The following is a 22,757-nucleotide window of genomic DNA, read 5'->3' as shown; positions in this document are numbered from 1 at the left end:
CCGCGGAAGACCCGCGAGTTAGGTTGTTGTCCATTCTATCTTCCGTGGACGGTGTCCCATGGTCATCAAGAGTGCGCTGCCTATCCTCCGCGGCGGCCGTTTCTTCGTATGGTGGTGGTGAATGTGCGTAAGGAGGGAGGAATGGGAGAGGGTCCCCGTGGTTTAATGGTAAGGTGTAGATGCCCGTGTAGCTACCTCTCGCACCGGTCTGTGGATGGATGGTGATGCGATTTGGCCGCGGGTTAAAATGCACGGCGCCTGGAAGAAAAAGGTCAATTGGGTATGAGAAAAAATGCTGCTTTGCCATTTGCGCTGCTATTTTGTGACATTTACCATGCAAGTTCAGGACGTACTAGGTTTTCCTTTCGAAGGTAGCCGCCAGAGCAAGGTGTTTCTAGGTGGACTTATTTCAGACTGCCTGACGAACGGAGTGAACTATGACATTCTAATTCACAGGTCCTTCTTCTCCATACATGTTCCATTCTGTTTACTCAACCTACAGCCTAGACACGCACAATTCAGTTATTACCGACGGCCCCCTCCTCGGTAGAGTAAACATCCCTCCTTCTCCAAACATGCGCCCTTTCTGCGAAATAGTTTGAAACAATTCCAGGGTGACACTGGTAGTGTTACACCGTATTTGCCCTCGAGCCTTAGAACGTATACATTACTGAGCTTCAACAAACTTACCTCTATTTCTGCTCCTCCTCGAGTGCTTCTTCGAGCAGATCATCGCAATGAAAACGAGGATGAGTAAGAGGAGAATGACGCCCAAAATGGCGGCCACAGCATACAGGGTGTTCTGGGGGCTGAAAAAATGCAACAATTAAAGAGCGTTATGTTAAATAAATCAAATTATGGAATCTCGCACCTCGCATCACTTCCTTATCAGTACGTGCCGGCAATGACCGACCGTAACGACCATTCATCAGAGTCATGGAAAAATCCAAATCCGCGCATGTTATATGTAGGTTTGCTACGGTCAATACAAATGATGATGCTGCCTGACGGACCTTTTACGTAAGGATGCCTACACTCCGGACGCAGTATAGATCGGCTTCCTCCCTCCCCCTTATAATATATAGGATGCCTATGAACTGCCTCAAGACATGCTTTACCACTTTACATCCATCCTGATCCTTTTACTCGATACTAACAACCTCCCGCGCATGCAAGTGACCCTGGTATCCGAGGATGATTTATATCATACTTTAACTTACAGATATTCCCGGCGACCTCTCTGAGGATCGTTATTCATTGCAGATAATCTTTGCGTTTGTGTATTCTCGACGTCTCTGCCGAAACTTGCATCATAGTCCCGATCTGTTTTTGCTGTGGAAGTTTTGTTCGTCTGCTGCTCTTGCGCATGCTTGTAATCAACACCACCCCAGTAGTACGTGGAAGTGTCTTTGCCGATGTCCCCTGGTCAACGTGATTGGCGCTGTATTCGCCTCCTGTTGCTGAAGCGAGAAAAGAGACTGTGGCTGGAGAAAAAAATGGCTTAATTGGTAAGTTGACCAATTTAAGGTAACTGGTGACCAAACTCCTTGGTAAGCTGACAAACTTTGAAGTCAAACTACCAGAAGTAAGATTTGTCAGTTTATGAACAGCAGTGGCCAGTTGACTGAGCTAAAAAGCGGTTCACCAAACGACTATTAGGGGGCCAGTCGCTCCCTTTGGAATGGTTTTATCATGACATTCATCTCTGGAGGATTATCATCATCATTTTTTTGCCATGTGACATGGAGCTCGACGGAGACTTCGCTTCCTCGACTGTGGTTGAAAAAGGTAACTGAGATGAAAATATTTTGAAAATATCGCATATACTCACTCACCAAAAGAACTTGACCTGTAACTTCGAAAGTTACCAGCGGTCCTATTCCCATTGTCCCATCATTGGGTTTGTCCCGTCAACACAGCGGTGGTTCTGGTGAACGAAAACGGCATCTGCACTCCGAAAAAGTTTCGCCAATGCTGCTGTACCTTTTTGTTTTGATCGATTTTGTTATGATTTCATGTTCCGTATAACGTTATGTGCTAATTACGTAAAACAGGCCATTGCTTAAGTAAATATATTATATGGTTAATAATATTATATAAATCAATTAATGGTACATGCATAGAAGGGCGAATATGTATTGTGACTTTTCCTGTCGTTTCGATACGTGCGTATTCTATTTTTTCCAACTTGATTTATTTGATGACATTTGATAACTGGGCAAGAAATGTTACACCTCTGTTATGTAACAGTAAAATTTGACAGGAATTCTCGCAAATTACAGATGTAGGAAGGCGGCCAAAATCTTGGTGAATGTCCCAAACAACACGAAATGCCAGATCGCACTTCGTGATACGAAAGTACATAAGATAAAAGAAATAAGATAAATGGGACAATGATAATATTTAATGATTTATGTAGCCAACATATACTATACTTATGTACAATCATAATTACACACATATTGAACTGTATCGCAATACATGTAATTATACATCAGAAACTTACTTCTTTTATTATACTTGATTTTTTTGCTATGCAGTAACAGAAAAGAACTGTAAAGACCCCCCCCCCCCCCGCCCCATCTCCTTCTGAAAAAAACAATGACATGAAAATGCCCACTGCACTCGTTACCGCTGTAGCAGGATTACCGTCCAAAAGGAGATTGTTCCGTCCCATGATATATTCTCCCAGTCTGATTCCTTTTACAGGCGCGCAGTACATGTTCCGATTTCGTCTTTGACAGCAGCCCGTGTGATAGCACCAGAAGCGATCTTTTCAGAAAGGGACAACTTGGGCGTTGGATTTAAGCTGCCTGGAGGATAATGTGCCAACTCGCCACTATGCGCCGCCACGTGTAGCGCCACACTAATGCTGATCTGTAATAATAATTTCCGCAAGTGTTGTGAGGCAATTTTGGACATGGCTTGCGAATATCTGGTGACCCTATAATTTCCGTTGAAGTGTTTAAATTCCAGTTCAATGATTTTCAATGATCCTGTTTGGAGAAGTCACAGTCCTGCTGGGGGCCATTTCCCCCCAAAAATCAACATCTCTCATGTCCAATTTGTCCCTTTAAAAGCTCGTTGAAGAACGCTGTTGTCTCAGAGCCTTGTTTGTCAAGACGTAATCTGATTCGTCATCTGGAAAAGATCTGACAAATCGCAGTGCGTCACGTTCCAGTCATCCAGAATATGTTTGTTTACACTGGTGACGATGATGATGCGCCATGGGTCACTGTGGTCGTTGGGGAAAATGAATCCGAAGGACCCGATCGATCAGGCGCATATGATTCTTCGACGATTGCTACCTCATCTTCAGAATTGTTCACGCCTACTTTTCCCAGCCTGGACTGCCGTTGATTGGAATCTATAAAAGAAATATGAGGGAGGTAGATAACAAAATTAAGACTTTACCGTATGGCCGTCACAGAGTATTGACTGACCCCAGTCAAGAGGAAGAGGAAGAAGAAGACAAGAAAACAAAAGAACGAAAGATCGGCTCCTTGTAAGTGTCAACGAGTTGTACACTTGTAATGTATGGATATATTGTACCAGTGAACACCGGAGTAGAAAAGGAGAGTTTACATCATGACATATATATTTCTTACCTTTTTCGTTTTTCTCCTCATCTTTGGGCGGATAACATATTCTGGTGACTGCGGCTATGATGACCAGGCTGATGACTGTCCCAACCAGTATCGTGCCAGATAGGGCCAGAGTAATCGTCAGTATTTCGCTCATGGTTCTGTGGAAACAATGCACTGATTAAATATAATTTAGATGTGTCTTGTAATTCGCCAATGCCTTCCTGTGCATGTCAGAAACAGGTTACTGTAATATATCTTATGAAAAAGGATTCCGTGATTCCTTGTGAACACAGGGGAACAAATGAGTCTTGACGTCACTTTGCGTCGTCCCAACAAGGAGATAGGCCCCGCTGTGTCAATCTCTCCGACATCACGTCCACCTCCTTGAAATACTTGGGGTGCCACCTACGAAACAGAAAGGATTTATCATGCTCGTGCATTATGTCCCTGCAGTGATGATGTAGTTCCTGTTCTGTTCGTTTTAGTGCCTTCCTCATTTCCCGATCGCGATAGGTCTAAAGAATACACCAAAGTGTGACTTCTTTGCTTGTCTTTAGCTGACACCATTGACCATCCATATTTCAAACTGAAAAAAAGACATGGCCTAAAAATATACCAAAGTATGCCTTCTTTTCTTGTCTTTAGCCAACACCACTGACCATTTCAAACTGAGAAACATCTCCGAAATCAGCAAAAACTTACCAGGGTGTAACAGTCCTGTTGAACGATTTCGATATCTTCCACATCTTTCTAGGTTGGTCGATAGCTGGAGTTTAAATCATTGCCCTCATATCGCCAGCAATGTTTTGCCAAGGAATATTGAAGATCAATAATTTGGTATACGTTCATACCGAGCTGAACTCAATTGACCATGTCTGGCTGCCACTCTTTTGAAAGACCTCGTTAAAGACGTGCCCTACTTTCGCCCGAAATTTTCAAAGATTATTGTATTGATTTGATCAAGTATAGATATTTGATTTGATTCATCTTTACAAATTGGTGTAAATGTCAAGTGTTCTGGCCATAAATTGGCACTATTATGGCTTTTTGATGGATATTGATAAAAATATATATCAATCTTTGGTCAAAGCATGTGGTTCTATAATAATTGGTGGGCAACTGCTTTTGAGTGGTGGCGCTGACAAAACGCTACCCCTGTCAATGTTAGTTTGTTTAGTAGAAAATGGCCTGTAATATTCATGGCATATATCATCCTGGGCCCGGTCGTTCAAAACAGTTCTTTTACTAATGCTGGCGTTAACTTAACTTGGCGTGACTGAAAAAGATAACGCCAAGTTTTAAGTTAACGCCAGCATTAGTGACAAAATTTGTTTTGAACAAGCAGGGCCTGAACTTCAGGCCAACACTCGGCACTAACGACCGAGCTTAGTAACTGACTGGTTTTTCGAGGATAGGCATATATGCTCCTATGGCCAGTTTCTTTTCGTATGAAAATGGCCTGTAATCTCGGGCCTGTAATATTCATGGCGTACTCTTATGTCAAGAAAAGAACCATCTTCGTCTCAACTGGTACTTTTCAACTCACTATACAGGTGAGAAATCACAACTGAATTCATATCATGATATATAATAATTTATTATTTTGCTTTACAAAAATATAGTAAATTCATATATTGCACACTCGAAAATGAAATAATTTAAACGTGCAAAAAACATTCCCGTATGTATAAGCTAGTTCACCGCTCTAAAACTTTTCCATCGACAGAAGGCTGATGTTTGCTAAGGGCCAGAGAAGCGAACATTGACCACTGATTTTCTCAAGATGACAAATTGGTGTCACGCCAAACCGATACACATTATCCAAATTTAACATTTTGAATGGCATCGAACGCCACTATTCATTTGCTTGACTTGAATATTCAGAAGTAGTCTTAATTTAGTGAAACTAGAGTACATGATCACACAATGTCGAATTCAATTATTTGGTCCGGTGAAGATACTTTGAACAAGGTTGATGGCTCCATCGTTAAAATTGCGAATGGTATATTTCAATCGAAAATGATTCAATATTATCTTTCTTTATTCGAGCAGTTCTTTTTTTGAATGAGACAGAAGTACGAATAAAAGCGCTGCTATGTACGACGCTTTCGTTCTCATTTCTTCATTAAGAACCAGCATCTTTTTAATCGACAACTGCTGGCATAACGGGAGCCGGCATAACGGTAGGTGGCATAACGGTAGGTGGCATAACGGGAGCTGGTATTCGGGGCATACATGCAGTAGCGGCGCCCCCGGTTGTAATCATTGTAGCCCCACCGACTACCATGGGCTGCGCCGAAATCTGGACTGTCATCTCCTGATATGCCGGTGGTGGTCCTAGATAGGGCGGGGCCAGGACAACGCTATCGCCATAGGGGACGGAGTAAACTCCGGGGTAGCCTTCTTGGGACATCGGGGCCCGGATTGTCACCTGGTTGCCTCCCCTGTTGTAGTCCACCACAGTGCGGGGAACGATCCCTGAAAATCAGATAGAAAGGATGTCATGAAAAATCAGGCACAGGCATTGGAGTGAACGGAAAAGTCAGTACTACTACTTACTTTGCCATTACATCCCAAACACAGTGCACAGCTTACGAATGTTATGTGAACATGTTTCCCCAGAAATATTTCGAGAGGCGGCGAATATTGAAAAGGCATGCAACACGAGGATGTTTTTTTCTCAAGAAGGTGGTGATCGATGGAACTGACGACCCTAACGTACACTCCGGATGCAGCGGCCCGGCCTCGTCCTGTCTCCCGGAAGGACGATAAGGATGACGAAAGGGCCTGCATAGGAGTCTATACCCTGCCCAAACTTACCTTGCGCCTGCCTCTCTCGCAAAGCCCGAGTCCGGCTTTTCTCCTTCTTCAAGCAAAGGCACGTGGAGTAGGCAATGGTAAGGACCATGAAAACACCAGCGAATATTCCGACAGCTAGGTAGAGCGAGTTCATGGTACTGGAATAATAATAAGATTAGGAAACAAACTTTTTGACAGAATGACTAAAAGGAACTTTGGAGTTCTGGCAACGGAAAGCTAGGCCTTCTGTCTTTGTCATCAGCAAATGAAAGGCAGGCGTTGTTCCGCCGAACCGTATAAGTATACAGTCGTCCCTGGCTTGACGAACACCTTGGGATCCAAGCAAAATGTTCGTTATAGGAAGTCACATATTCCTTCTTGAGTAAAGTGGCAACTGCTTTTGCTCATTCCCTTCATATGCAAATTCTACAGGAATTCCCGTCTGATTGGTTAACAGCGCCGATGAGGCAGAATCTAGTGCTTCTGATTGGCTTATATGTCAGGAAGTCACCGAATACTTTTGGAAATCTCAGCAAACTTACTGCCAGTTGCTCCCACCACCAAAAGTGTCATTATTTGAATCGTCTGCGGGGTTCTTCGCGGGTGGTTCTTCCGTGGCCTCGTCATAATCATCACCAAAATACCTGTTCCAGTGGGTGGAACAGCACCACTTGTCGTCGCGAAAACCGCAGCAGTACATCGGACACCAGAATTGTTCGATGGGGTTTCCTTGCCAGTCAATGTAAGGGGAACAGTTTTCGCCATCATGATCAGCTAAAACTAAAGCAGCAAAAGATATTTTAGAATGGCGGCCAGGCGGCCATTTTGGATTTTGCATTTCGTCATATACTTAGTGCATCACAGACTGTTGTTCTTTCTATATACAGCCTGTGCTTGCATGTACTGCATCGATATTTCTGTTAAATCGAAGACGTCAGATCAGAAGGCGATTCAGTTTAGCCTAATGAAGGCTCAATGTCTCTAAAATGATGCACAAACTCTATATTTGCTGCTTTGGACAACCTAGTCCTGCACTCCCGAGGCTGTCATCCTAAACATAGTCTTCTTGTAAGGGACGAATGGAGGGGCGAGGCCGAACCGCTGCGTCCGGAGTATTCAGACCAGGATGTCTTGGAATGCCGTAACCTTACGTAACCATGACACAGAGCAAGAAATTTACTGTTCAAGTTCTCAAATAAACGGATGTTGCCAAAGAAGAAGAAAACAAGTTACGTCACACAAGGAAGCAGACGACACTGAAAAAGAACGTAACAGTGATGACACCATTGGTGCCATTTTACCTCCATAGTGCTACTATTCATCAACTTACCAGCGTCCCAAGAATTCAAAATTACAATGACGATAGCCGCGAACTGAGATTTCAATAGATCCATGATTAACTAGCTGCCAAAACTTTCCCCGAAATTTGTGTCACCATCCTGTGTCACAATCGAATGGTGACCTACGTAAAACGCTGGTCATGCCGCAAACAACGGGTGTTACTTATTCATGCTTATTACGAAATGTGTGGAGTTAGAGTTGGGCTGTGTTGTTTTATGAGAATCGTGAAATGTTAATGAGGCAGAGGGCGATTGAACGAACTGAAAAAATCGAAGGAACACTCAAAAGCTGATTTGTTGATGTAGCACTTTCACCTAGCAGATGTTGCATTTGAGGGGTTAATTGAGTCTCACGAAAATCATATACTTTGATTAAATGACCCTGGAAAGTCATCATTACGCATAAAAAGGCCCTTTTCAAAACCTTGAAGGTATTTATGGTTTACAATTTTAAAATTACCATTCCTCATATTGATTGGGACGCCTCCCTGTCACAATCTCGCACATTCTGCTGCCGATACAACATCTCCTCGAACAGGTTTCGAAGATCAAAGACCGCGGATTCAATACGCTTAAACTTCTCTCTGAGTAACGTTTAGGTTACTCTGAGATATTCTTCGTCTAAATATATATTTAACGGAATCATACACATCAATTCGCCTTCAAACAATAGATTGGGACCATTTTCGTAAAGGACAGCGATTGCTGTTACACGAGCCATATTAGCTTTTCGCGCCCATTTTTGAATTCCTGCTTTGTCTTGGTTTTGACCCGGACAAAATGGCATAATCTGTCTCAATCGTTTGTGGCGGGAACATTCCATCGTTTGTGTTTGGTCCACATTCATGGTGACATTGTGATGGGACAATCAAACAAAATGATATGATTACATCAAGTTATATCGAAAGGTTGCGTGTACCATGGCCTGTATATAATGAAGCATGGCCATCATGCTCGGACATCATGATTGTTGGTTAGTCTGATGGAGCGTGGAGAAAGAATATTCTACTACCACGACATCCGTGACGATGGAGGTAGGTGACAGCTCCAAACTCTCATTCGACCATGTTAGATACATTGAAGTCCCGAAGACTATAAGAGCTTGCCTCGTCACAATCATGGCACTCGCATGCTGTATAAGACATCCTGCGTGTGCGAGGGGAGGAGCATGCGACTGACTCTGGTATTTGAGGATGGCTGTTAGACTGCATGATCACCTGGGCAGAAGGAAAACATCTTTTTGTCATCCTGTAATCTAAAAGTCCAAGGTCTCTCTTGTCATGTCCCTCATGATGATTTAACAATAGTGCAGACATTGATTCCTGTGGGACTTTATTTCGTATCACACAAGGATACGGCTTATCGACGTTTTTTACATATGGCCTGTTATTGGTGTTCGTCGCAAGTCGCATTCCCGAATAAAAATACATGCAGTTCAAAATTCAAAAACGTCAGATGCAACTTTTCAAATAGTCATCCAATCATCTGCGCGAGAGTTTTGAATTTTTAGCTACCACGCGGACCGTTAATTCAAAAAGTGAGCAGAGAAGCGTCTTTTCTCCCAAAATAACATAAACGCGCGTCCCCCCGATTATCAGAAACACCATGATATTGTTTGTAAAATTATTTTTAAATTTGACCCTTGAAAAATGTTTTCTGCGCTAAAAACGTCCCACTTCCCAAAACTCGGACGCGTCTGTGCCCATTTTCTACAAATTGGGTCCAAGACTATTGCCGGTTACGTAACACGACTGAAAAAATCAGGGACGCTTTCCCGGAGCTCAGACTTTTGTCATGTTAAATGCGCTTAGGTTCATTTCGGCTAACTTTTTGTTACAAGGGGTAGCAATTACGACCCTTCCGAATGGCAACCCCACACTCGACTGGGTACCTCATTGGACCTGTATTGTTTGAGGGCCCTAGTCCGGTGCTTTGGGCTATGGACCGTGGTCCACACATGAATGGGCCCATCTCCGTCAATAGGCGGATAGTCTTTGGCCTTTAAGTAAGCTTACGTAATACTAATCTATAGCTTTTACGCTGACTGGCAAGGCGAAACAAACTTAAATGTTTAATTCGCATCACATGATAGAATAAACATTCAAATCTCTAACGTGGCGCCGCATATCCAGTGCCATTGGTCAGCTACTGCGTCTCCAGAGGAGGTGGAGATGGCGTCATGGCTAGGAATTCATGACGTGTGCTTGATTATTACATACACCTGTGTTGCCATCAAATCATCTTTACCAAGTTACATGGTATACATGATGATCGAATCGAGTACTGGCTTTGATTGAAAAACAAGACATTCTGTTGTCAGGACAACGTCCAGCATTACAGTGACCACTCATGATCAGGAGCAATGATGTCATGTCCATCACAGCAAAATTATGCAACATGATACAGTACCCTGATAACATAACGTTAATTATACTTTGTAACTAAGACAATGGTTCTAATGATATCCGTCAATACAATGACACAAGGACAAAGTTGTTTGGAGAGAACCGATAAGAAACAAGGCACACGTGACATCAGATGAGACGAAAACGTGAAACTACAAAATATCTACACTCCCTAACGTGCCGGAAACGAATACTTTAATTTGGCTTTGCCTTATCCGAGGACACCGCGGGAAAGATTTGGACACCCACTGACCAATCAGTGATGCAAGACGGACGAGGGTCATTAAAAAAGCGTTGGACACAAGCGCTGGCCTGACAGATTAGCTCCGTCCACAGATGAGGATAGTTCGTGGAGCACGTGTTCATTCGGCGCGGCAACCATGATGGGCGTTGGCGCCAAGGAATTTTCTATTAGGACTTTCTTTCTGTGTGAGGACATCTTCGACTGGTAAGTAAAGTGCTCTTCTTGTTTTGTGTCATCATTTTTCTGCTCCACGTTTTCTCCACCTTGCCTGGTTCTCGCTTCTGTCCCATTCGTCGCCGAATCTTTTAGAGCGAAGCACGAAGCTTTTATTCATGTATTTGGCAAATAATTTGCATTCCTCTTTTGCGTATTGCGTGTCTCTCCCTGCGTGATAATAGTTTTTGCATCAACAAAGTCAAACCAATGTTCGATGAGATTTCAAGGCACATTTTATCCAACGTATAGATATAGGTTGAAACTGCAAATTTGGGCCGCAGTTTGTCGCCCACAAAAAGTCTGAAACAGGGCGTTGCCCATTATGACGCCCGTCACGGCCGCCAAGTTTGGAACAAAAGCAGTGTCGTGCCAATCTTGGAAGTCATCCTTTGTTTTGTCCAATTACTTAATGCGTATCGACGCTTGTTTTGACACGCCTTCTTTCGGCTCTGCAAAAAGTGACTCGGCGTGTACCCGGGGCGATTGACCTCAGACGGAGGACGAAGTTATTGGAATCGGTTTTGTCCTCCTTTGGACACATCAAGGAGGTTCGTTCCTTGTGCGCATAGACCATGCAGACCATAAAAATGTTGACACTTTTCCCTAGCTCCTTCTATAAGGTTTACAACACGAAAAAAGCCCAAAATTTGAATTGTTGCCTTGATTGTGCCGTCCATGTCGGCGCCAAAACTCCATAATAATCGGTCCTTTGTGCAGAGCTTGTCAACCATGCTGGTTGCGAAAGGTGTGCAATCATGTTACCATAATCTATTGAAACTCTGATCTGTTTATCGTCAGGCTAATTGTTCTATGGTTACGTATTTTTCCAGATTACATATAGCCGTCAGAGACATGTTGTGGACATTTACTGGACGTGGCATTCATACATCAAGCTGAGTGGTGGCTCAACGAGTGGTCAGTGTCTGGTATGATCCGCGACGAGGAGGGAGGGCCACGACCAAGACTGGATAACTCGGCACAAGGATGTCTGCACGACGTTTTCCCACCAGATGGCTTACATAGGCGTATACTTAGTTTTCGTTGGGACGGGAGAAATAACCAAACTGCGGGGACTGTGACACTGTCAAATACGCGTACAACACCGTGTTGGGGACTGTTCCCGTTGTAATTATTTTTAGGCATGGTGGTTGATGCTACTGTTCAGTTTTGGTTTCCCGGTTCATTATATGCCGCAATTTTTTCTGTTGGTTTCGCCAAAGGCCAGTCCAAAATGAAAGCTCAGGGTGGTTGTGAAGCATTTGGGGTAGGTCGTTCCGTTCCCCAAAATACAGTTGATAGACTGTAGAGGACAATGGGAAGAGGATAGGCCATCTCTTCCCTGTTGGTGATATTACAGGAGTGGGTTTTTCAAATAGGGAACATAGGAAAACTATAGGCCAACATAGGAAAACAATAGGCCTTCCCGAAACGTCGTCAAGCAGCAGGATTCTTCCCAATGTTACCATTAATGGCACTGGTAGAATTCACGGTTTTATACGAATCCCGCGAGTCCTCTAGTGCCATACATGGTGATGTTGATAACTTCTCGAAGACCACCAAGACTCTCTTCACCATCTTTGCTTGAAACTATATTGATCAATACTGCCATGACGCAGGAGAAAGTACATCCTCGAATCGGTCATTCGTATGCTCCGCCCCCAGCACCGAGTGTCGCACTGAAGCTCAGGATCGAGCAACTACAACGTCCGTCAGCCGATGCACCATTCCTTGTTTGGCTTAAAGGCGGGATAGAACCCGTTTTTGGTTTATAGTTGGGAAGAACGTTATTCCTTAGATATGGCTGATAGTTGAAATAGAACCTTCACATTAAAATGTTGTTTATAGTAGGGATAGAACCTTTACCCTGATGTCGATTATACATGTAGTTGGAAAGAGCCTTCCTTGAAATGTGGTTAAAAAAGTTGGGAAAGAAGTTACCTTCATAATAAAGTATAGGAATAGTGATTATCGTTAGACCCGGAACTTGACAGCGCGGTGCAGTTCAGAAATAACAATGTACAATTGTGGATCGCATTTAGTAACGACGTTCTTGTGGGTGTTACTACAAAGTATGGTACTTTTGATCAGCACAGTTTTAGAAATAAATGGTAACCGACTTCTGACCAGTACGTGAAATAAAACGAGAGGAGTCACTTCTGACTAGTACTGCATCAATGAAACCACTGACGAAATGTTGGTTGTGATCAATACGGTGAAATAACATAAGATGGGTTACTTCTAACAAGTACTGTATCAAAAAACATTTTTTTAAATGTCCTGGCCAGTACTGTGAAATAAAACTGTCATTTACCAGACAAATCTCGCTAATTCCTAGTAGTTTCTGATTGAGATCCTAGCTGTTCCATTCTTGGCACTGGTAGAATTCACTGATGAAATGGATACTCAGGAGTTCATTAGTGCCAAAAATCGATGGCTTCCTGTCAACAAGTGCCGCTTTGGTAGGCCCAACTTTTCTGAAATCTCTGATATTGAGACAATACCGTCGTCTGTCTTAGGCCGGTGGGATGTTCTTGAGCGTTTCCCCTCCTCGTGTTGACATTGCATTGTAGCGTTCCAAACGTTTCCCCCTATTGGAACCTCATTTTACAATTATCACAATCTGTCCGACGTTTTAGTTCTTCTTTGTAAGTACAGCTGTCACTGCTGTCAGAGGTGTAACCAAAAGAGAAGTCCTGTAATAAAACCTGCTTGTCAATACAATCGATTTACAATTATTGTCTCTATAGCAATGCTATTGTCTAATTTATGGAAACACTAAAACGTTTACACTGTGTTTATGCAGGGTCGAAAAACGGATGGCCAGCCGGCCAATATGTACCTTAGATGATAGTCGATCATCTGCGGGACGCCCTCCAGTCGCTGGAGAAATGGACCTTGTCGACTCACTACCGTCTGCCGTTCTGAGACTGCCCTCTTGTTGCCTGGAGGAACTGTCCCAGGATGACCATTTTCGTCTGCAATCACCTTCCTTGGACTGTCCTCCAGTCACCTCGAGAACCTGTCGCCACCTGTCTTATCCGGCGTCCACTGCCCTGAAACCGTCCTTCAGTCACCTCGAGCAACTGTCGCCAGAATGTGCCGTATTCTCAACCGTCTACTGTCGTCTGACCCTCCTACAATAGCCTGGTAAAAGTGTCGCCTTAATGTCCCTCATCTCAAAAGTCAACCTCCTTCACTGTTCTCCAGTCGTTGGGAAAACTGTCCCCATAATAATCCATATTAAACAGTTTGCCGTCCTCGAGCTAGCCGCCTGGAGAAATTCTCGCCAGAATTTACTTTATCCTCTTTCACCGTTCTCCAGTTGCCTGGCGAAACTCTCGCCAGAATGTGTACCACATTGTCGTCTACAGTCACCGTCGTACAGTCGCCAAGAGAAACTGTCGCCAGAATGTACTTCAATCTCCCCCCCCCCCCCCCAGACCAATGGGAGAGGTCCCGGGTTCAACTCCCGGGCAAGCCCTTTTGTTGGCCTGTTTTACACTGGAGGGGATGGGGAGAGAAGGTTGTTTGTTCCCCATTCTTCCTGATAGCAATCAATCTTGTAATGAAGGATAATCTTTTCCACGTTTTGATTTCTGCTATTATCAACACGATCGTGCAATTCATATCTCGATCATTTATCAGCGAGCGATTTACAAAAACTGTTTAAATTTACATCACACAATTATTTGGTTTGGGAAGGGATATGTCTTGTATGTCTCCCCATAGAGACAATGTCACAACCAATCTGATGACAGTAGCTGCTACAATGTCCAAAATCTGAATAGAAGTTACCAACCGGCTTCACTCGTCCTAGGCACAGTCACAACCAAGCTGAAGACAGTAGCTGTTACAATTCTGATTTTACAATTGCGAATCCAAGATCTTTTTCCTTAGGCCCTTGTACCTACGGTATAGAAGAGACTGCCAAGTACGTTTTACCTGTCTTCACAAGCATGGTGAGATGATAGCTCAGCCTAAGGCAGTAGACCCTGCGGTCGCCTCGACAAACGGTCGCCACGTGCCTTATCGTCCACCGCCCTGAGATGAGACCGTCTTTCAGTCGCCTCGAGAAACTGTCCCAGAATGTACATTTCCGTCTGCAATCACATTCCAAGGACAGTCCTTTAGTCACCTCGAAAAACTCTCGCCACGGGCCATATCCGACGTCTACGGCCCTGGGACTGTCATTCAGTCCCCTCGAGACACTGACGCCAGAATGTGCCTTATTCCCTACAGTCAACCGTCCCCGGACCCTCTTCCAGCCGCATGAGAAACTGTTGCCTTTATGGACCTCATCTCAAACTTTACCATCCTCATTGTCCTCTGTCCTCTGTCCTCCAGCAGCATGCGGAAAAACCGTCGCCTTAATGTTCCTTTTTATTTGAAAGACTCTGACAGAATTAACCGCGTCTTATACGCCATGATTTACTGTCTTCGGACTGTCCCCCAGTCGCCAGGAGAAACCGTCGCTAGAATGTGCCTCTCTGCAGTCTACTGTCCTTGGACCGTCCTCCAGCGGCCAGTTATCATTAAAATGATAAAATACTTCCAAGAAACAATTTGGTTTTAGCATCTGGAAAAACAGATATGCTAAGAATCATAACCGTAATTAATGGACAAACACGCTTTAATATTGAAAAAAGTCCCCGCGCGAAGCACAGTCATTTCTTGTCACAATCTGTCCAAACAACCAGGACGTATCCCAAAGTCTCAGGTGCTCCACGCCCCCTTTGGGAAATTTGTGCCCCTCTGGATATTCCACTGGGACCAGTGGCAAGGCCAGAGTAAATGAACAAGAATGTTAAAAAACAGTCAAGTATCCCACAGCTTGCCCTCGTGATATGTGTTGTCAGGATTTCTGAAGAGGATGTTGTTTTCCAGGAAAAAAACCCCTCAAGGGTCGCGGTGATTGATGGTCACTTGCACCCCGACCCTTCCATCCTGAGATTCAGGTTTTTAGTATTCACCTTTCCAGAAATGGGGCGCTGAGTGTGCGAAATAGTGATGTCATAAGGGGAAACTTGGTCTTATGGTGGAGGGACAAAGGAGATAGTCATGGTTGACACACTTGAATGCCTTTAATGACGGACAAGGGGGAAAAAGTTAGTTCCAATGCAAGCCACCAATTTCGGGAAGCATGTGATCACATTTTCTCGTACAGCATATGTATTGTAATACAATACTTCATTGTACTATTAAAGTTTAATTACTTTATCAATGAAGTCTTGCAAAAACATAAGAATTAAAGCATATAAGAATATAAAATGCATAAAAAGAAAGATAATACTTATAAAACAAACCCAAAAAACACACTTGTATTTCTATTGAAGTAACAGGAAAATATTATGATGCAGGGAATGCGCACCAATTTTTAAAAGGAAAGAGGTTGCTATGAAAATGGGAACCAGATCCGCCGACCATACATGCCCAGTCTCCGATACTGGATATTCCCGACGTCTCGGATGCTCCACACTCCAGAGTCTGCGAGTGCTACACATCCCCGTTGGGAATCGAAGTTTTTTCGTACTCTGCCCACTGCTCACCAGTGGTTCAGAGTTAATATACCATCAATGTCGCCACTATAACCATCCTCAAGTACCTGCCAACCAGAGATCCAGAGTTAAACATGTCATCCATCTGGCCACTTACCATTCTCCAATAACTGCCCGCAAGTGGTCCAGAGCACGACGCTAACAATGTTAGCTTCATGCCTGGAGTTAAACATACCATCCATGTTGCCACTTACCATCGTCCAATACCTGCCCACCTGTGCCTAGAGTTAAATATGCCATCCATGTCTCCACTATCCATTCTCCTATACCAGGGTCACCTGGATGCTCCTCCCCTCGCACTCATTACTGGAGCTAGGCAAGTGCCGAGTGAAAGGCTCAGAAGCACAGGATGTTCCAGAACTAAACCATTGAAACAGGCTCCAATCTGCCGGGATGGATGGGCATGTTGATCTACTCCAGAACAGGCCTGTATCGTAACTAACATCAGTTCATTTTAGTAATGAACCAAAGGCCTGCGACAGGGGAGTTCAGGTTCAGACCAAGATCATACTTTAAGATGTACATCTCTTTTTGTACCCTTTTGAAAATGTTATTTTGTTCCCCGACCCGTCCAATTGTCAGTTCTAGCCCTACAGAGGGTGGGGGGGGGGGGGGGGCACTGACTAACCCTCCTGATAGAGTATTGTTGTACCGGTACGCTAGATATAAGAGGTAATCAATTAACATAAACAACAACGGCGTATATAAGTATATCATGATTTTAATCAGAAGAACCTTGAATGAACAGTTTAAAGAAATTGCAGGCTGAGCATCACGGACAGAGTGTTTGCCTTAGAATATCACATTTCACTTCAACATCAACATTAAAGTAATGATTTCTGATTTAACTTTTCCCGAAAAGTTCGACTTCATGACGTACACTTACCACCACCACCAAGCTAATAAATTTCAATGTATGGACTTTTGGACTTAAAGACAAAGACATTACTCGTGGCTCCGGAAAAAAGAGCAGTTGTACAGTTATTAGGCAGGCAAATTCGCTGAAACTCGGCATTTATATAGAATTTGTCGATCAATTTACACAACAGCATTGTTGAATTTCATATTCGGTACGTACCAACACAATTGGAAATTTTTCAAATACAATTTCAAAGGGGCAACATTTGAACGAACAGAGTACCGGTAGGCCTTTAAACATTTTTTTATGTTGCTTTTTCTGGGGTAAATAACCAGTAATATTCTATTTTCTGAGATTTCATGAAACATGATTGTTATCACTGCATCTCATCTGTTGTTTACTGGCCTACAAAACCTCCTCTACATCTGTATGAGCCTTGAAAAGGCACATGACTCACTGCGCCTTGTAACATATTCAATTCGCCACTCCGCCATTGAACTAAACCTTATTAAGAATATAACTTGTTTATGTCTGGAGAAACTGATCTGCGACACTAATCCTCCCAATCTTCGTCCTCAAACTCATCATCCTCATCGTCATCAGAGTCTTCCTCATCTGAAACCACAACAAAAAACGAACCATTACTCGTCATTACCTTTAATACTTTGCCAAAAGCCTATTCATCACACCTGAATTTCTCTTGCAAGTTCAGGCATAATAATAAAACCTTCTCCTTAATCTTTAATCTTTCTTATACCCAGATACTGAAATTCCCACAGCTAAGGATGTACACTAAGTGTGTTTGAGCCCTGTGTGGCCTTAGGTAACCTGAAGCATAAGGTTTGCCAGAAAAATATCAGGGCTTCTTGGCAAGACTTGATACCAATGAGGGAATGTTTTGACTCTCACCAGAAGCTTGTATATGCTTGCCCCTACTCGCCAAGGCACGCGCTAAAGCTCCAGCTATGCCGGAATCATCGTCACTTGGAGTATCAGCAACAGAATGAGAGGAAGAGCTAGCAGATACCTGAAAAGTAGCAAGTACATGTTTGATATTCCTATTTCAGACAACAATGAATTGGACACAAAGAAAATGATGTTGTGTAGCAGCAGTTGTCTCTGTTTACAATTGATGACAATTGATTAAGTGTCTTAAAATGAAACTGAGCTATCTTCTTAACAGATTATTGATGTTAAAGTATTCATGTTTATGCATTCCTATTCTCTATTTTGCAGTACGATGTAAAGGTTATGAAATCTTTTTGAATTCAGTTTGGCATTTTTAACAGGGTTGCAATACACCGCAATATACCTCAAAAGTGATTTAACTTACTGGCTTCAAAGCAGCTCCACCTCGGATCTGAGATAACAACTGGTCTCTTTCATTGGCCGGTGCAGGAGCTTCCTTGGCGGCCGCATCCACAGTCTTGAGCTTCTTACCATGATGTATCTGGTCCATGAGAGCCGTGCCCATACCACCACCTGATGGCTTCACAGGGGGAGGTGCCGGGGGGCCGCCACTTGTCATTGGAGGCGGTGGTGGGGCAGGAGGACCCCCACCAATGGGTGGTGGCGGTGGTGGTGGAGGGGGTGGAGCTCCGCCCATGGCACTGGGCGGAGGTGGTGCTCCACCATGGGGTCTGCCCACTGGTGGTGGAGGCGGGCCACCTCTGTTAGGGGGTGGAGGTGGTGCACCCATACCCCTACTAGGCCCAGGCGGTGGCGGACCTCGAGGGACAGGGGGTGGAGGTGCATTATTCCTGCTGGGTGGTGGTGGTGGACCTCCTCTGGCAGGGGGTGGTCCTCTGGCAGGGGGCGGTGGAGGGGCTCCTCCTGAAAAGCAAGAAAAGGATTTCTTCAGGTCAGGCAAAAAATTTGGTTTAATGATGGATGAATGGACTCATTCCCTTTCAGAAACTCAGTGTTCTGATAGGATGAAATGACTTAATTTAATATTAATCAAACATTACCAGATGTATCCTCACAAACAGCTTTTTACACTGGTAACCGTCCCTACAAAGAAATATTGGCAAGACACAATCAACTAAATCAGCCTGTCGAACCAAAAACATTCATCCTACTTTGGAGCAGAAATATTATCTGAAGAATAACTCCAAGTTCAAACGAAAACTCCTCCAAGTGGAGTAGAATAACTCCTCTAAGTGGAGTAGAATAACTCCTCCACGTGGAGTAGAATAACTCCTCCAAGTGGAGTAGAATAACTCCTCCAAGTGGAGTAGAATAACTCCTCCAAGTGCACAGCAAACAGTGAAGAAGAAGCAGGAGAAATCAACCACACCGATGAATTAGCATTAAAAAAATTAACCTTGTAATTACTCAACTTACCAGTAGGGGGCGGCGGTAAAGGTCGTGACTTAGTCTCCACCTCCTTCTTGACAGCATCAATACCTCCCTGCTGCTCGATAAAGTCATAGATGAACTTTGCAGTGTCCTTGTCTTTCAATTGGGATTCATTCACACCAATCGTATCGAATAATGTCCGCAGATTCGGATCAAGATTATTCATCTGAAAAGAATGATCCAATAATGTATGCTTTAATAAACCCACAATAGTAAGTAATTAAGTTTATTCACTCCAGACGACCACGTTTGTGGTATACAGGAGGTCAAATATACATATAAATGACAAAGCGATTGATTGAGAGTGTTGCAAAGCTTGTAACAAATAGTGTGATCCTTGCCTATCATTTGGTACATGATTTCACACTGAGACTTGGGTAGAATGTAGACGGGAACCTAAAATATGAAGTTCTTTTCAGTATCGAAGTGACCAAAATGGCCAATAGTGAAAGAGTAAACAAACATCCTGAACACAATAAGCACAATAAAATACCTACATCGTAACCACTTTCAGGATCCCAGCCAACATGACTCACATGCCTAGAAAATAAAGAAAAATTTAAGATTAAACTAGAGCTGTGACTTCAATGAGGAAGACCAAATTATTATACAATATCGATTATACAAAATTCAAAACAAAGCTTTCTTGTACACTTTAGCAAAGCTGAAGTAAGATGTGATTTCTCCTGTCTGTCAGTGAAAATTTCAGTTAGCTGTAAAAATTCAAGGTGGCAGCCCTATAAATTCGGGTACCAACTGAGCAGTAAGAAGAGGGGAAGACATTTCCTTGGAATGGTCTTTAGTACAAGCAAGTACAAGGGGACAAGCAAAAGAGAGCAAGATTTCTTTGGGTGCCAATGTCTCACACTTGCAGATCCATCCAGATAATTTCAGTACCCTCACCTGAAATCTGTAGGGGTGCCAATGTCCTCCTTGGTTATTTTTACTTTCTTCCCCTTCTTGTCTTTATCTTTGTTCTTCTTCATAGTTCCACCCATTGACGACAAGCTGGTCGTGGAAGCTGGAAATTATGGATTAAAACTTTTCACACAACAAAGCGATATTGTAAACCGGGTGAGAAAAGAAGATTTTACCAATCTACCTATTGGTACATATCATTTACCAGAGTACATACCACTTAGGCTCGTACATACCATTTGCCATTCTATATGCTAGTCATACAATTTATCATTCTATATGCAAGAACGTACCATTTGCCATTCTCTGGTTAGTACATACCATTTGCCATTCTATGTGCTAGTACAAACCATTTACCATTCTATATGCTAGTATAATATTGACCAATCTACGTGCTACATGTATCAGAGACATTTACCATTCCATCAGTAGTACATATCCATATCACTTACCAGATAAGTTGGGTGTTGACGTCGCCAAATTTGACCTTGGTGCATTGTTAGCCGATGCTGATGAAGGAGGTGCATTCTGTCTTTGGACTGTCTTCCTTCGTTCTAAAATTTGAAGAAACGGTGACAATAAGAGTATATTCAAAAGCGCTGATCACAAATAACTTCTGCAAACAGGTGGACCTTCACGAGGGCCTGAAACACCCTCATGACCCCCAAAGCAGTCAGACACATGAATATAGAGAGCGTGACCATGAACTGACCTGGCATCAGACAGAAAGTGAGTGTCAACAAGGCAAGATGAGTATTCTTAACGTGCCACTACGGTTTGGCACCGATTGGGATTATTGGCCCAGGGACTCTGTCCTCGGCCAGAGATACAGTCCCTGCAAGCTCCGCATGTTTCTCACTTGGTGGGGTCTTTTTCCTTCCCCTGGCAGAGACACCAGATACAAGTAACCAAGGTTTAACTCACTTGAAGGACTATGAAAAGCCAGGAATTTCAGTTCCTTGAAAGCCACAGAAATACAATTCTGGATTCATCCAGAAGGCCATCCAGAAATACAATTCTGGATTCTCCCTGGGATCAAGCGCGGGCCCTATTGCCTTGTAGGCAGCAGTGTTAACCACTAGGCTTCAAGAGTCCTCCGTCATACCCATCTTTTAGGCTTACCCATCTTTTTGTTCTGCCTCTGCTGCAGTTTTCCATTAATGGCATTCTTGAAAGACTCTGCCTCATCTTCGTTGGCGAAGTTAAGACCAGCAGGGCAATCCTGAAAGAGAATATTTGAATAAACGTTGAATTTCCCATAGGAAAGGCACTGTAGGCCGCGCTTATTCTATTTGTTGAAAGAGACCCCTATTGTTAACTCTGCGTAACTTAATCAGCCCTATCTGGCCGACACCTATGTTCTCCCTATAAATGCAGTAAGTTTACTTCATAATGGCTAGCGTCTTACAGTTTCTTACCTCAGCGTCAAATGTTTGGAAGTATGGCCTTGGAGACCTCAACTTGAATTGGTTGTACAGTTCTTGCTCCCAAAGTAACTGCTTGGCCTGGATTAGAAATGAAAGCAGCTTACAAAAACAACCAATTATGAATTATTTTGTTACTATGAAAATCTTGCCCATCACAGCCGTAACTACTTGATATTAAAACACCACTACTTACCCTAATATCGTAAACCCTTATGTAGTAGGACTTCATTTCGTTGTCTTTGATGAAAGCAGCCACTCCGCAGCATCTTTTATTCCACTTGTTGCGACTAGGAGGATCAGCCAGATACACTTGAACCACAGCAGATGCAAGGGACTGAAGAAAGAATGTGGAATAATGCAAAAGAACGAGCTTTTGACTTTGTCTCTTTCCAGATGAGCACCTGTTGCAATGCGGTGAAGAGGCCAAACTTTGTCAAATTAGAGAGACGGTCCTGGGCCATCCTGTAGACAGTCCAGTGTGACAATGTTATGTACCTGACAGCGGTGTCCAATCAAACCAAATAAAACCCCATTTTCAGCGTTTGTCAACAATACTGATGGCTCATTTCGGGGCTTTTGCCTTTGAGGCTGGCCCTGACCAGCTGAACCAGTCATTTAGTTGATCAGATCGACCAGAAATTGAGAAAAATTAGAAGAATTTTGACTGTTGTAACGCTGTCGGAATGAAATTATTTCATTTCCTGGTTAAATCACTCAGATTTTTCTGCCGCAACAGAAATATAGCTCTCAAGCAAAATGATCAATACTTCATAACGACTTACTCTATTCGGTTATCAATTACGTCATTAGCTTAACTATATAGTAATAAATACATCTAATTAATATTAGTTTTGAATATAATTGCTTACAGAATTTTGCACATAGACCGCGCGCATCGTTACAGGTCAGAAAGATCAGAGAGCAATCTCCCTGTCGCCGGTTGGTAATGTCGAAAATTACATACACCCGTTGAATTTCTCACATAGTCAGTAGATCGAGTGAGACTGAGCAACAATAATCACCATTGACGACGCTTGGAGATTAGA

General features: G+C 43.3%; 2 protein-coding genes and 1 long non-coding RNA gene across 4 annotated transcripts; all 3 read right to left on the bottom strand.

The window, feature by feature from the left end:
* Positions 1-2,570: 2,570 nt before the first annotated feature.
* On the bottom strand, positions 2,571-4,457 carry LOC135491212 (uncharacterized). Its single transcript, XR_010447787.1, has 3 exons — positions 4,290-4,457; positions 3,609-3,745; positions 2,571-3,367 (listed from the first exon to the last, which is right to left on the bottom strand). It is a non-coding gene; the product is annotated as an uncharacterized LOC135491212 (long non-coding RNA).
* A 1,273-nt stretch (positions 4,458-5,730) lies between these two features.
* LOC135490961 (protein shisa-5-like) lies at positions 5,731-7,780 on the bottom strand. Its single transcript, XM_064776548.1, has 4 exons — positions 7,717-7,780; positions 6,929-7,166; positions 6,408-6,544; positions 5,731-6,065 (listed from the first exon to the last, which is right to left on the bottom strand). Exons 1-4 carry the CDS (start codon positions 7,778-7,780, stop codon positions 5,731-5,733), a joined length of 774 nt encoding a protein of 257 aa, XP_064632618.1.
* Positions 7,781-16,857: 9,077 nt separating this feature from the next.
* LOC135490782 (actin nucleation-promoting factor WASL-like) lies at positions 16,858-22,644 on the bottom strand. 2 transcript variants are annotated; one of them, XM_064776274.1, is made up of 11 exons: positions 22,581-22,644; positions 21,905-22,045; positions 21,703-21,789; positions 21,407-21,506; positions 20,737-20,838; positions 20,270-20,387; positions 19,864-19,906; positions 19,352-19,532; positions 18,339-18,838; positions 17,915-18,032; positions 16,858-17,620 (listed from the first exon to the last, which is right to left on the bottom strand). In XM_064776274.1, the coding sequence occupies exons 1-11, from the start codon at positions 22,605-22,607 to the stop codon at positions 17,559-17,561; spliced, it is 1,479 nt and encodes a 492-aa protein (XP_064632344.1). In that variant the 5' UTR covers positions 22,608-22,644; the 3' UTR covers positions 16,858-17,558. The 2 variants fall into 2 exon arrangements, with proteins under 2 accessions (XP_064632344.1, XP_064632343.1); XM_064776273.1 differs by lacking the exon at positions 22,581-22,644 and adding an exon at positions 22,207-22,399.
* Positions 22,645-22,757: the final 113 nt, after the last annotated feature.

Source organism: Lineus longissimus, chromosome 7 (genome assembly GCF_910592395.1).
Source record: "Lineus longissimus chromosome 7, tnLinLong1.2, whole genome shotgun sequence".
In the NCBI taxonomy this organism is placed as follows: Eukaryota; Metazoa; Nemertea; class Pilidiophora; order Heteronemertea; family Lineidae; genus Lineus; species Lineus longissimus.
This window is presented reverse-complemented; position numbering and strand designations above follow the sequence as displayed.